At 36.1% G+C, this 12122-nt stretch overlaps 1 protein-coding gene across 1 annotated transcript in view; it reads left to right on the top strand.

Moving 5' to 3' along the window:
- The window catches only part of TXNRD2 (thioredoxin reductase 2), a 38753-nt gene that overhangs the window by 1385 nt on the left and 25246 nt on the right, over window positions 1-12122 (top strand). Inside the window, exons 3-10 of the mRNA XM_076353134.1 lie at window positions 695-751; window positions 1381-1525; window positions 1842-1916; window positions 2781-2859; window positions 3919-3981; window positions 4515-4585; window positions 9273-9292; window positions 9672-9763. Coding sequence (XP_076209249.1) covers window positions 695-751; window positions 1381-1525; window positions 1842-1916; window positions 2781-2859; window positions 3919-3981; window positions 4515-4585; window positions 9273-9292; window positions 9672-9763 — 602 coding nt within the window. The remainder of the gene's footprint in view (window positions 1-694; window positions 752-1380; window positions 1526-1841; window positions 1917-2780; window positions 2860-3918; window positions 3982-4514; window positions 4586-9272; window positions 9293-9671; window positions 9764-12122) is intronic.

Below are 12122 nucleotides of genomic sequence, written 5' to 3'. Positions count from 1 at the left end.
TTTGTATGTATAAATAACTAACAAAAGTTTTGTTTTAGCTTAAGCGGTGTTTATGGAAACTAAGAGAAGTGTTACTGATAATGCCAAAGCTTTTTAAGACTTCAGTCCCTGCACATTAATCATTGACTCGGCTCCATGCAGTTAATCTGCAAATTAGTTCACGCCCTCAGGTGGGGTGATCTTGTTTGGCTTTCCTATTAACCTTTTAAAAAATATTTCTTCTTTTGTCATGGGAAAATCTAGTAAGCTTTTATTTCACTGTTATTGTAAAATACTCTGGCTCCACAGATACTGTATTTTTTAAATTATACTATTTCTTATTTATGTGTCAAAACAACAGTCCCTTCAGACTGTTTCCAAGAACTGTTTAACTCCTGTAGAGAACCTTGCCCCTTTGTAGCTCCATGTAACATGCTCAACAGCCCACAAGGTTCTTAAACATCTCATTGGGGTCAAATTGCATTTTTAGTGTTGGCAGAAGCTGGAGGCTCTAGTCTGGGTTATTAAGTGCCTTCTGGAGAATCTGCTCTGACTACATAGGAAGCCTCAGTCCCCAGTCTGGCCTCTTGCGTTAGACAGTATAAACCACCAGTTGTCATCTCCTGTACTCTTAATCTGTACCTGTGCTACTAAAATGTTTAGGTTTGTGTGTTTCTCCTTCCTTTAAATACCTTGTCTTGCTTTTTATTTAAAGCTGCTAAGTTTGGAAGGAAAGTGGCCGTTTTGGATTACGTGGAACCTTCTCCACAAGGTATGGAAGAGAGATACTAGGATAATATTTGGACATGTATAAAATGGTTGCCTAGGTGAGCAGATTGCTCCAGGCCACAAAGTGGCCAAAGCCACGCTGTCTGCTTTGCTTGTAGTAAAAGTCCTTAAGCCCAGCTTGCTATACTGCTCATTCGCTCCAACGATGTCCTAGCTCTGCCTGCTTCCCCTGCACATTAAGGTTGTTAGCAGTGTTTGGTGCTACCACTTGTAGTAGACTTTGTACTTGAGAATATCGTCTCTGTCAAAATGTCATTTACAATTTTAAAAATTATGAATCACATCATGTTGAGGCTCTTCATTTACAATATGTAAAATAAGATCTGCAAATGCAAACAAGCAAATGTGAATGTGTAGTAACTGGATCTTCAGAGCTCTGAGAAACATCTTGAGATGGTTTGAATTTTAGAAGAAAAATATGTAGGGATGGTTTTTACCAAAACAAATTAACATAAGCAGAGTTAGAAACTGCGCTGTAGGAGATAGTAAACTGTGTGTTGTTTCAGAACTTTTTAACTAATTGCATGAACAACCTAATTCTCTAAGTAACCCAATTGCATTGTTATACTAACCTGATGCATTTACTTTTTTTTTCTTTTTTTTTTTTCCAAGGAACCAAATGGGGACTCGGTGGAACTTGTGTGAATGTTGGCTGCATTCCTAAAAAGCTTATGCATCAAGCAGCACTTTTAGGGAGTGCCATTAAAGATGCCCAACACTATGGCTGGAATATAGCCCAACCTGTTCATCACACCTGGTAAAGATTATTGCCCATATCCATTCCTATGTGCTGCAAATGTGTAACAATTTTTCCCAGTTGGTGTTTATTTAGGGACAGTTAGGGAAGTAAATTTTGCATGAAGTTTTTTAGACTGCTCCTTGTTTAAAACACAAAACTGTATTTACTAGTTTATCAGGGCAGGTATTATGTTGATTTGGACTTGATAATTTACTTTTATAACAAAAAGTACTGTAGAACATTCCTAATTTCTAGCAATTGCCTGTATCTTTGATTTGCATAATCTGAATTTGTAATGTGATGACTTCATGTTCAGTTTCTTTCTTTGTGATAGGTCTGTGATGGCACAAGCTGTTCAGAATTACGTGAAATCCTTGAACTGGGGACATAGAGTGCAACTACAAGACAAGTAAATAAGTCTTTGAAGTTTATCTTTCTCCCCATAGTCAAGGAGCTCTTCTTTTCCTTGTAAAATTGCTGAATTGCCTTTGGAGTTTCTCATTAGAGCTAGTATTTTGAGTTTGTAAGTCCTTTCTGCTCAGGACTGTAAGTGCCCTTGCCAATGTAAGTGATTTTTAAATTTTTTTTTTTTTCCCCCTTCCTTTTCTTTTCTGGGAAATAGTGGTTGAAAGTGACCATACATGAAAGCTTTCTAACAGTGTAGGGATCAGGGAATGCTCTCTTTAATCTGAAGAGGTTTTGCATTAATACAAAGTAGTCAGAGTTTCTCAAGATAATTTCAAGCTTGTCCGCCAAAACTTATATGGCATACAAGACCACAGATAACACTATACTAGAGCAGCTGATTTTTTTTCTTTCAGTGCAGAAACGGTTCCAAGTTTTTCAGCATGCAGTTCCTTTTATATAGAAATTATATTAATAGATAATGTATCAGGTACTAGTCTTGTGAATCCTGCTGAGTCACTTTTGTATGCTCTCAAATGAGCATTGTATTAGTAATGTTATAGATAGTAATGCCATGGCTTGTGGAAAATGTATCATTTGAAGAGGTCAATAACCTGATCCCAAAGCATGTTACAAGGTTAGGTACTCTGCTGTATAGAGGAGTTAATTGGGACACAAGAATTAGGTGACTTAAATTATGTGACAGAGCTGCAAATGATCCTATGAAATGAGATGCTTTCTTCCTTTTACTTTTCTATGCCTGTTTGCTATCCTTTTTAGCACTTCAGATATGGAAAAAGTAGCTGATCATACTTCATTCCTATTCTTCATTAAGTGTGCGTTTATGTTGCTGTTTTCTTCTAAACAGGAAGGTGAAATATTTCAACATGAAAGGGAGTTTTTCTGATCCGCATACAATCCGTGGTTTAACAAAAGCAGGTAAAGAGGTGAGCTGCTGTGCTGATTTCTGCAGTATCATTAACTTCAAATATTTCAGGTCTTCATGTGTTGGTTTTCAGGTCAACTGGGAGCTAGACTGTACTTTTGCAAATTGCTTTAGGTATTCAGTATTGTTTTAGTGAGGGAGATTTGCATTTTCCACCTAGAGAAGGTGTTTATGAACTTGACTGTTGCCTACTGAGTCCCTAGCCTCTAGGCTGTCAGCTAGATGCCATTACTTTTTCTTTGCAGATGAAAATGCTGAGACAAAAGATTTTTTTTTTTTTTTTTTTTTGTCAAGTCATATTGCTTTGTTAGATGCTTACAGAGATGTAAAGAGGACCAACATCTCCTTATTGCTCTGGGCATTAGATCAGTCTGAGATGTTTTCCTCCTTCAGACGAATTGTAAGGGTGTTTAGCTTTCTAATACAAAATTGTGTGTGGGAGGCAATTATACTTTATATATATATATATTGTATACTTTTATATACAGCTTCAAGCAACTGGGTCACATAACAGAATGGTGGCCATTTCTGCATATTTAACAAGAGACCGAACATGCATTTTTAACACCTTTTTGAGGATAATTATATAATCTTACTGGTTAATATCAGCTTGAGAGAGCAAAAGTTTTTGTGGGTAGATGCCTAGCATTTTCTAAAAACATACCACTTATGAGGTAGCTTAACTCCAGGCCTTAGAGACAGAATTCACTTGCTGTGATCTCTGTGTATTTTGTCCTAAGCAAAAATTGATTTTAAAAACCTGCCATTTGTGCACAACTGTTACTTCCAAGTAGTCATCAGAATCTTGTCCAGTATAGGAACAATTGTAAGCTTAATATTAAAACAAAAAGTGATAGAAAATGTGTAGGAGAAACTCCTGCATGTATTAGTTTATTTTATCTCCATCCTTTTTTTAATGCATTGCTAATTATTATGTCATATAAATAGCAGATGGTAGTGCCAGCTTTCTCATTTATCACTCATTTGTACATAGATAAAATCTAAAGACAGATAAAAGGATTTCAAATGCTTGATTTTGATTTTGTATTTTTGTTTGTAGACTATTGTTACTGCAGAAAATATTGTCATTGCTACTGGAGGAAGACCAAAATATCCTATGCACGTAAGTTACACTTGCCATCTGACAGCTCCAATGGCTTTATGGGTTTTGTTGCAGATAATAACAAATGTTTGGAGGATAAAGAATGTAAATATAAAGTAACACATGAGAGATTTTTGTACTTGTGTCATGTGAAAAATTATCTTTTATATAAAGCATAGGCTTTTCAGAAAAACATTTCTATAGAAAACAATTTGCGTCAATTTAGTATGTTGATGTTGCTTAGAGCTGTAAGATAATTCAAGTTGGAAGGGGTCTCTAGAGGTGATCTAGTTCAACCTCCTGCTCAAGGAGGCTGGGGTCAGCTATTGAGTCAGCTGTGAGGTTAGATCATGGGCTCATTAACTCAAGGCGTTTTGCAGTCAGGTTTTGAAAATCTCCAAAGATGGAGACTGGATAACATATCTGGGAAAGCCCAGATACATTCCCCTTGGTCAACTGGCTACAATTCAGCTAATACAGACCAAGTTGCTGTTAGCTTTCTTTGCTGCCAGGACTTGCATTGTAGATTCAAGATCTTACCTGTGTGTTCATAGATTGCAGGTGCACTGGAGTATGGAATCACAAGTGATGATCTATTCTGGTTAAAAGAATCTCCTGGAAAAACGTAAGTTACCTTACCATGGCTTTAACAGATGCTGGCATTCGTACTTTTTCTTTATGGCAAGGTGAAAAATGTTCGAAATTGCCTTTTATACGCCAATTTTTCTGTCCTTCTGTTTTCCTTCTGAGAATTTGTTTTGCTATGCATCAACATCGCACTACCAACCTTCATTAGTAACTAATAGACTTCCCCCCCCTTATGAAATTCCCTTCTAAAATCAAATGAAATAGGAATTTTCACCATCTTAGGTTAAGGTGACTTGTTTGCTGTAGCTGTTATACATGGAAGTCACAAGAGGGCAGCATAAACTTAAACGAAGGCTGTACTGTCCCTATTCTTTGCTGTGGGTGTATGTGAAATTGCTCTTCACTTAGGAAAGAAACTCCAGCATAATTTTATGTTAAGTGGTGGCAGTTCTGATAATGAAAGAAAATGTGATGAGACAGTTGGGTTGCTTTTGCCTTTTGTTATGCTTTGGGAGCTATTGTTTAACTGAAATACTAAAAAATTGGTTTTAACAGAAATACTAAAATGCCATAGTCTTTGTTTTTAACAGCACATAGCACAGTAAGATTCTGAGTCAACATTGCACTACAGAACAATTTCCTGGTGCAAATAATTGTGATAGGAAACGCACATTTGCTAGCATGAAAGGCAGATAATACTATTTTTTTCTTTTCTTTATTGAGCAATTCTAGAAAAAGCAAAGTATATATTAGAAAAAGAGACTTGAAACTGTAATACTGGTGTTTTGAAAGAAAACAGAGCTGTCATTCATGGCTGTGACTTTCTAATAGAAAAAATGCACTGTGTTAAGCTAAACATCAAATAGATAAACAAGGCTCCTTGGTACAGTTTAAAAAGGAAAGTAAATTTGCTGTTGTTTGTAGTATATCAGTCACCTCTTGAATTTTGAGAGCATGATTTATGCAAGGAAATTTGTTTAAAAAAAAAAAAAACACAAAAAACAAACAAAACCAAAAACACCAAAACCCCCCCACAAAAACTAAACACAAGATCTATCCCTGTAAGATTTTTCTGTGAAAATGTGGCTTTTGTCCAGTTGCTGCTAATGCAAGTTGTAACAGTGTAATGTGGGAGTCTACTGTTTATATGTTGCATTCCTGAGATTTAGTCAAAATAAGCCTGCAGGGGCTACAGTAGCATTTCTGTGCTTTATCAGGCTGTGTCCTAGCAAATGAAGGAGGGAGTTGTTAAAGGTTTGTTTCTGTCGGATTTGTTTCTATTATAAATATTCCCAAGGTTCAGTTTAACACCTTTTGTTTTTAGTCTGAGCTGTGTTGTACTTATTCTTTCTTTTCTCCCTCTCCAAATGTACATATCTCGGCTACAAATTACATGCCTGGGGGTTATAGAACTCAGTCCTGCAGTTATTCATATTTAAAAAAAAAAAAAAAGACAAACCGTTAACCAACTCAAAAGTCCCTTAGATATACAAACATTGTGAAGAAATTCTCGCTACTGAGATGAAGGGTTTTGGCAGAGTGAATTAGAAAAGATGCCTTGAAATATGTTCAGAATGAGCGAGAGATTGAGCAGGTGTGAAGGAGATTAGGTTCTGCTTTCTTAACTTTTCTATTAGACATTGACAATGCGCAGGAACCCTCTACTTTGTAGAAGAAATTGTGAATAACGTGCTGCTGATACTATGAATTAGTGCCAGCTGGCATCTATTTTTCATCTAATGAAAAAGAAGCACAAACATATGCCCACATTACAGATATTCTCATTCTATTCCCTGTGAATCTCTAGTCGATATTCTTTATGGGCAGCATGTGGTTTTTTTGCAGCAGTTCCCAGGAGCTACATGCTAAAAAAGGGGGTGATCATCCATTCACAGATGAATCAGATGCCCTAATGCTGGAAAAAATTACTTCCCACCGTGTTAAATTGTTTGTCCAACATAAAACCTAGACGAGCAGATTTTAATCTCTTTACCTCAACCTGTTCTCTGTACACCTTCAGAAGTTGTATGTTTTTGTTGTAGCATAGATAGATGATATCTAGGGTCTTTTGTGAGAAAACGTGTTGTACTGACTCTGCAATCCCTGGAGCTCACTGAGCAGCAGCCCCCATGTCTGCACTTTTTGGAAGTTTAAAAGCATCTCTGTTAGAACTGGGAGGTGGTGCAGATTGGTTTAGGGTAAGGTATGGGCCACAAGCTAGTGTTTCACCTACTGTTTTGCTCTGCTGGCTTAGCATAGCATAGACTGTATGAAGAGCTTTCCAAGTATTGGACTTGTTTCTCTCTTGCAGTATGGTGGAAGAATAACTTTCCTAGGGATATGTGGCTAGTCAGTAGCAGGGCCAAAAAGAGAAGCCAAATTTGCAGAGCTCCATCATGCCTCTAATATTTGTTCTTAGTTGCCAAACATGTTCATATATAAAATATTTTAATTTTCTAAGGTTCTTGATGTCCTTCTGTGAAACACATTTCTGTCTTTGTAAGCGTGTATGCCACTAGTTTTCCTGGTAACAGGGTGGAGGGAGGATCATTGCTTTGTAAATTTTAGTTAAAATTGATGAATGGTATGTCCTTATAAAGAGACTGCAATGCATGCATCACTTCGTGTTAGCCTTCAGTTTGTGTGTGTTTTTCCATGGATTTAAGGGTTTATGTTTATTTTGTGAAGTACCATAGTGGTGTATACTATCTCGGCCAGGAATCAAACAAAACAGCATGGGATGTGTAGGCCATGGGTTGATATTTCAAATGTGTTCCTTCCTGTGATCTGACTATGAATTTTTACCTGTTCAGAGCATGTTTTGTCAAAATAGTTTTGCTTTGCTGCTTAGAGTTTTTGAATTAATGGAGGCACAGCTGCTGAGGGAAAAGGTCTTTGCTTAATAGATTATTTCCATGCAACTGTTCTCTCTGCTGGCATTGTCATTTGTGTTGCTAAAACTTATCTTCCTCAAAACAGTCAGACAAGGTTGGATATGGGTAAAAGAATATGATAAGGTTCTGTGATTTATGCTTATAATGCTTATGCTTCCTTGCTAATCCTCCTAACTTTAAATAACCTATTTAAACTCTCTGATTATGTGAGTTTGTATTTTGAGTTTTTAAAGTAAATTTCTAAAATTTCTAGCTTTCCAAAACACAATTAGCAAACTACTTCTTCCATACCCAAAAATCCAAAGGTTTTTTTAACTTTTGAATATGGCAGTATGAGAGAGACCTGCTTTAAAAAAATACCCAAAATAAACAGAAAAAATGTGCCAAATATTTAGGTGGGTTCTGAGTGTTGTGGTTTTGTGGTGTTGTTTTTTGATGAAAAGTTCTTTATAAAGCATGTATTTCCATAGATGAAAATCATAGTCAGAAAAAGCCTAACATTCTGTACTGTTCTCATAGCAACTAGAAATTTTGATCCCTAATGATGCTTTTTTTTTCCCTAATTCAAAAACTTAACAAAAGGCTTTGTTGTAAGTGGAAGTATTATCTGGAATGCATCTCCAAACTGTGAGATTTTAACGAGTCTGCGTAATACATGAACAGCAAAGGAATGTGAGTGCAGCCTGTCCAGCAGCTGAGTGTCAGTGACTGGCTGGTTGGATCCACTTTTACCTCCGAAACAGCGACTGAGCATTCTGCCTTTTGTGTACCCAGCAGACATAGGGAACTGGGGATATGGTCAGAAGAGAGAGGACTGCTGCAGTGTATAGGGCATCTGGGGACAGGCATGGAAACCGCTGTGCTGGAGAGTTGATATACCTCATAAATTAAAAGCGTTGATGGACAACTTTAGTGATGTTCTTTGTTGAAAGGGTGTGAAATATGGGGAGAGATGGGAGCTGGAGTTTTATTTAAGATCTAAAATGGATGTATTTGGTAAATACTAGTCTAGGTAAATCTATTGAACGGATTTTCTGTAACTGCGTACACAAACTTAAAGACAGGAAGGGCAAATATTTGGCATTTGGATAAATAAGATGCTGAAAAAGCAAATGGCTATAAATCAAAATGAAATTTAGCAATGAATAAAATCTTATATTGGGAACTGGAATCTACTTGATAGAAAGATGATGAATTTCAAACGTGCTTAAATTCTGGTTGTGTTTTCTTAAAAATAATTAAAAATACGTATTTAGTAATTAAGATGATACCTCTAGAAATTTTGAGATGTACTTGAGCTCTCACAAGACTGCTGCATGTCTGTATGTTTATATGTTGCCTGCTGTCTCAGAGGCAATGGTGCTGAGAGGCCCTGTAAAGATGAGGCATCAGTAGCAATAGGCATGGGGGGAAAAACCTGTCAGTGTCCACTCCAGATGTTTCCAACGGAGGTACATCATAGAACACAATTGAAGTATTTGTGATGCCTTTTAACCTTGCTAGTTTCTCCGAGTTTTTCATGGCTTTCTTCACTGTGTCTTTCAGAGTATGTGTTTAAATGTCTCTTTATAATATAAAAACAATTCCTTATGTCTTTATAAGCCTGTTCTTTTTTTTTTATTCTGTTAATAAAATAAGCCCACGTGTTATAGTGTTCTTTGTTGGAGTTGACAAGCCACGCTCTTTTTTCCCATCTAACAACATCAGATCCACTCCTCAAACCTGTAATTCTGTAACTATACATACTTCAGAAAATAATTTTTTGGTTATGCAGAAATATGCACAAGCTCATTCCACTGTTTTATTCTTTTTTTTCTTTCTATGTAACAGGTTGGTTGTTGGAGCCAGCTGTATCCTTTGAAAAAGCTCTGATGATTTATGATTATAAGCAGCATAGCTGCCTTTCCTATGAAAGCTCAATTTTCAGGATTCCTTTGCTCATGCCCTGTAGAGTTGGTAATAGAATGGTAATAGTTTTCTATGCAGTAGCATCATGGGAATTAAGGTTAGCTGAGGATAAATTCTCAGGATTTTAAAAACAATGTTATCTATGAGGAAAATATTATAAGGCTTTGGAGTTTTATTCTATGCAACAAAAGCAAGCTAAAGATGTTGTCTGTGTGAGGAGAACTTGATACCTCTAGGTAAAAAGCCCACTTGTATACTACCCTTTTATATTGCATTTATATGAAATTATTGTTTATATTTCCTTAACTGGTTCTTCACCAGATGTTTCACTTGAGTGTGCTGGTTTTCTAACAGGCATTGGATTGGAGACTACAGTCATGATGAGAAGTATCCCGCTTCGTGGGTTTGATCAGGTGAGTACGGAATATCTTACATCTCCTTATATATCAAATATATTAGAAAGTATATTTGATTATTTTTGTCTCCTAAAGAAAAAGCGTTGTTGGCTTCTCCAAACATTTCATAGTATGTGCTTTCTGAAGAGGAACTAAATGAATATTAGCTCTTGTTTTCCTATCATATCTCTTGATACTGTACTCGGAAAAGTAAATATTCTTTTTTCCTTCTGCTTAATTGAAAACAAGATTAAAAAGGTTGGGAAGCAGGGGAGGAGGGATTTATGCCACTGCTAAAAACATTAGATAATCTCTTTAAAATAATCCTGAATTTCTAGGAGTTACAGATAATGATTTTTAAAATAAATTATTGGACTTAATATGAAGTAGTTCAATGTGGAGTTCATTATGATGAATATAAATAAATCACTAAGCTGAAAGTTTGTAATGACATAGGAATTGGAAATCTTGACCTTACCACTTTCAAAACAGTGGCGGTTATAACTAGGTAAAAAAAATATATAGTGATTTCAGTGGAACTATCAACCCTAAGCTGGAGAAAATTAAAAGCACAAACTTTCAGGCAGGGAAATTTAAAGAGAAAAAACTGTGTTTCAAAATTAGGAAACATTTTGAGGAGTTTTATTTAAAAGTATAAGTGGTCATGATTGTGCTTACAAAACAGAAAACAGTTTTGGCCAGAAACCCATTCCTGTATAAAGAAAATAAAAGCAATTAGAAATAACAACGAGAAAAGACAACAACAACAACAGCAAAAAAAGTTTTATATAGGATTTATGTAAAAAGTATAACTGCTTAAAGAAGCAATAGAAGGTAGTATAGCGGGTTTAGGTTAAAGACAAGTTACTGGATCCAGTGAAGGTTTTACCTGGATGTGAGTTTGTAGCCTCTCTTCTACAGGTTAGATGATCTCTTTGATGGCCTGATTGTCCTTTCGGTCCCTAGATCCGTAGGGAGAGTATGTTAAAGGTGATTGTGAATCTTCTGTCCCTGCAAGATTTGATGCTAACGCTACTTTGAAGGAAAAGTTTCTGTAGTGTTCTTAAAACAGTGAGAGAGTTCTGGATTTTCACTCACATGTGTAGTGAAGTTTTTCTTTGAAGTTTCCAACAAATTTTTTCTCAGGCAAATAACTTTGGAAAAATGTCAGCCTGAAGAATGAAGACTGCGTCATGTTAATCACTTGAAAATAGTGTCTTCAGAATGGGAATGAATGCACGTTAACTTAATTATTCCTGGTATGAATGAGGATTTTTTTTTAATGCTGAATTGCAATAGTGCAAAACATTTACAGGCCAAAGTTGATGAGAGAGTGATAGAACTATGGGCTTGTTTTTAAGAACTTCTTTGCATACACAGTGTGTAGGAAAATTATTTTCATGTGTAACAGCACAGTTTTTGAGGAGGGAGTATTGCTGTTAGAAGCAGCAGTGACAAGTACCACTGCAGGTAGTGACAGCTCCTGGTTGCATGCCAGCCACTCCCACTTCGAAGTGGCTTCCTTAGAACTAGTGGTATGTGTACCAGAGTTTGCAAAACATTGTATACGAATGTGTCTTGGGATTTGCACTCATTGAAGAAATCTACACCTGTAACAGCATGAGATCTGAGCAAGCAGGGAATAGTGTTAAGAGTGTGTGTGTGGCACTTCATAAAACACTTACAGTAGGGCTTTCTCTGAGAACTTGATCCTTTGTAGGCAGGAAGAGCACAATGGACACTTCAAAGTTAAGAAAGTATTAATAGAGATAAAATAATTATGTTCAGTCTATAGCCACGTTGAGTCTGATGGGAACTGGTTAGTGAGCTATCATGTTTCTGAAGAGATATAACCCTGCTGTTGCCTTCATATTAGTTAATATCAACTTTGAAAATAAAGTTTTGTAAGCCGAGAGCTTGCATGTAGTTGTTCTGTGTGAGTGGTTTTGTGATAATATCCTTTAACTAATAAACATATTCTTTGACAAAGTGCAACCAGAATTACTGCAGTCAAGAGCAATGACACCTTTGGATAAACGTGTCAATGTGACACTTCACTACTTGACTGTGGTGTGGCATTATTTCAAACAGGCTTTTAAGACAAAAGCATTATTTCCTTTTTGTAGCAGAACTTTCCAAGAAACCTTAGTGATTCATAGTCATTGCAGAGAAATGACAGGTGTCATGGCAAAGGGAAATGTTTTTCTTCCTTAGCTTTATGAAAGTATTTAATTCTCATCAAGCTGCCAGAAAATGGTAATTATTGTAACGTTAAATAGAATATGCTCTAGATGCTGTTTTTGTATAAGCATCAAATGATTTAAAAGCAACCATTTTATTCATATACTATTTTACTTTTTTGAAAATTATTTGAATG

This window comes from Aptenodytes patagonicus, chromosome 15, assembly GCF_965638725.1.
Source record: "Aptenodytes patagonicus chromosome 15, bAptPat1.pri.cur, whole genome shotgun sequence".
NCBI lineage: Eukaryota > Metazoa > Chordata > Aves > Sphenisciformes > Spheniscidae > Aptenodytes > Aptenodytes patagonicus.
The sequence above is the reverse complement of the archived record's forward strand: the minus strand, read 5'-3'. Positions and strand labels throughout refer to the sequence as shown.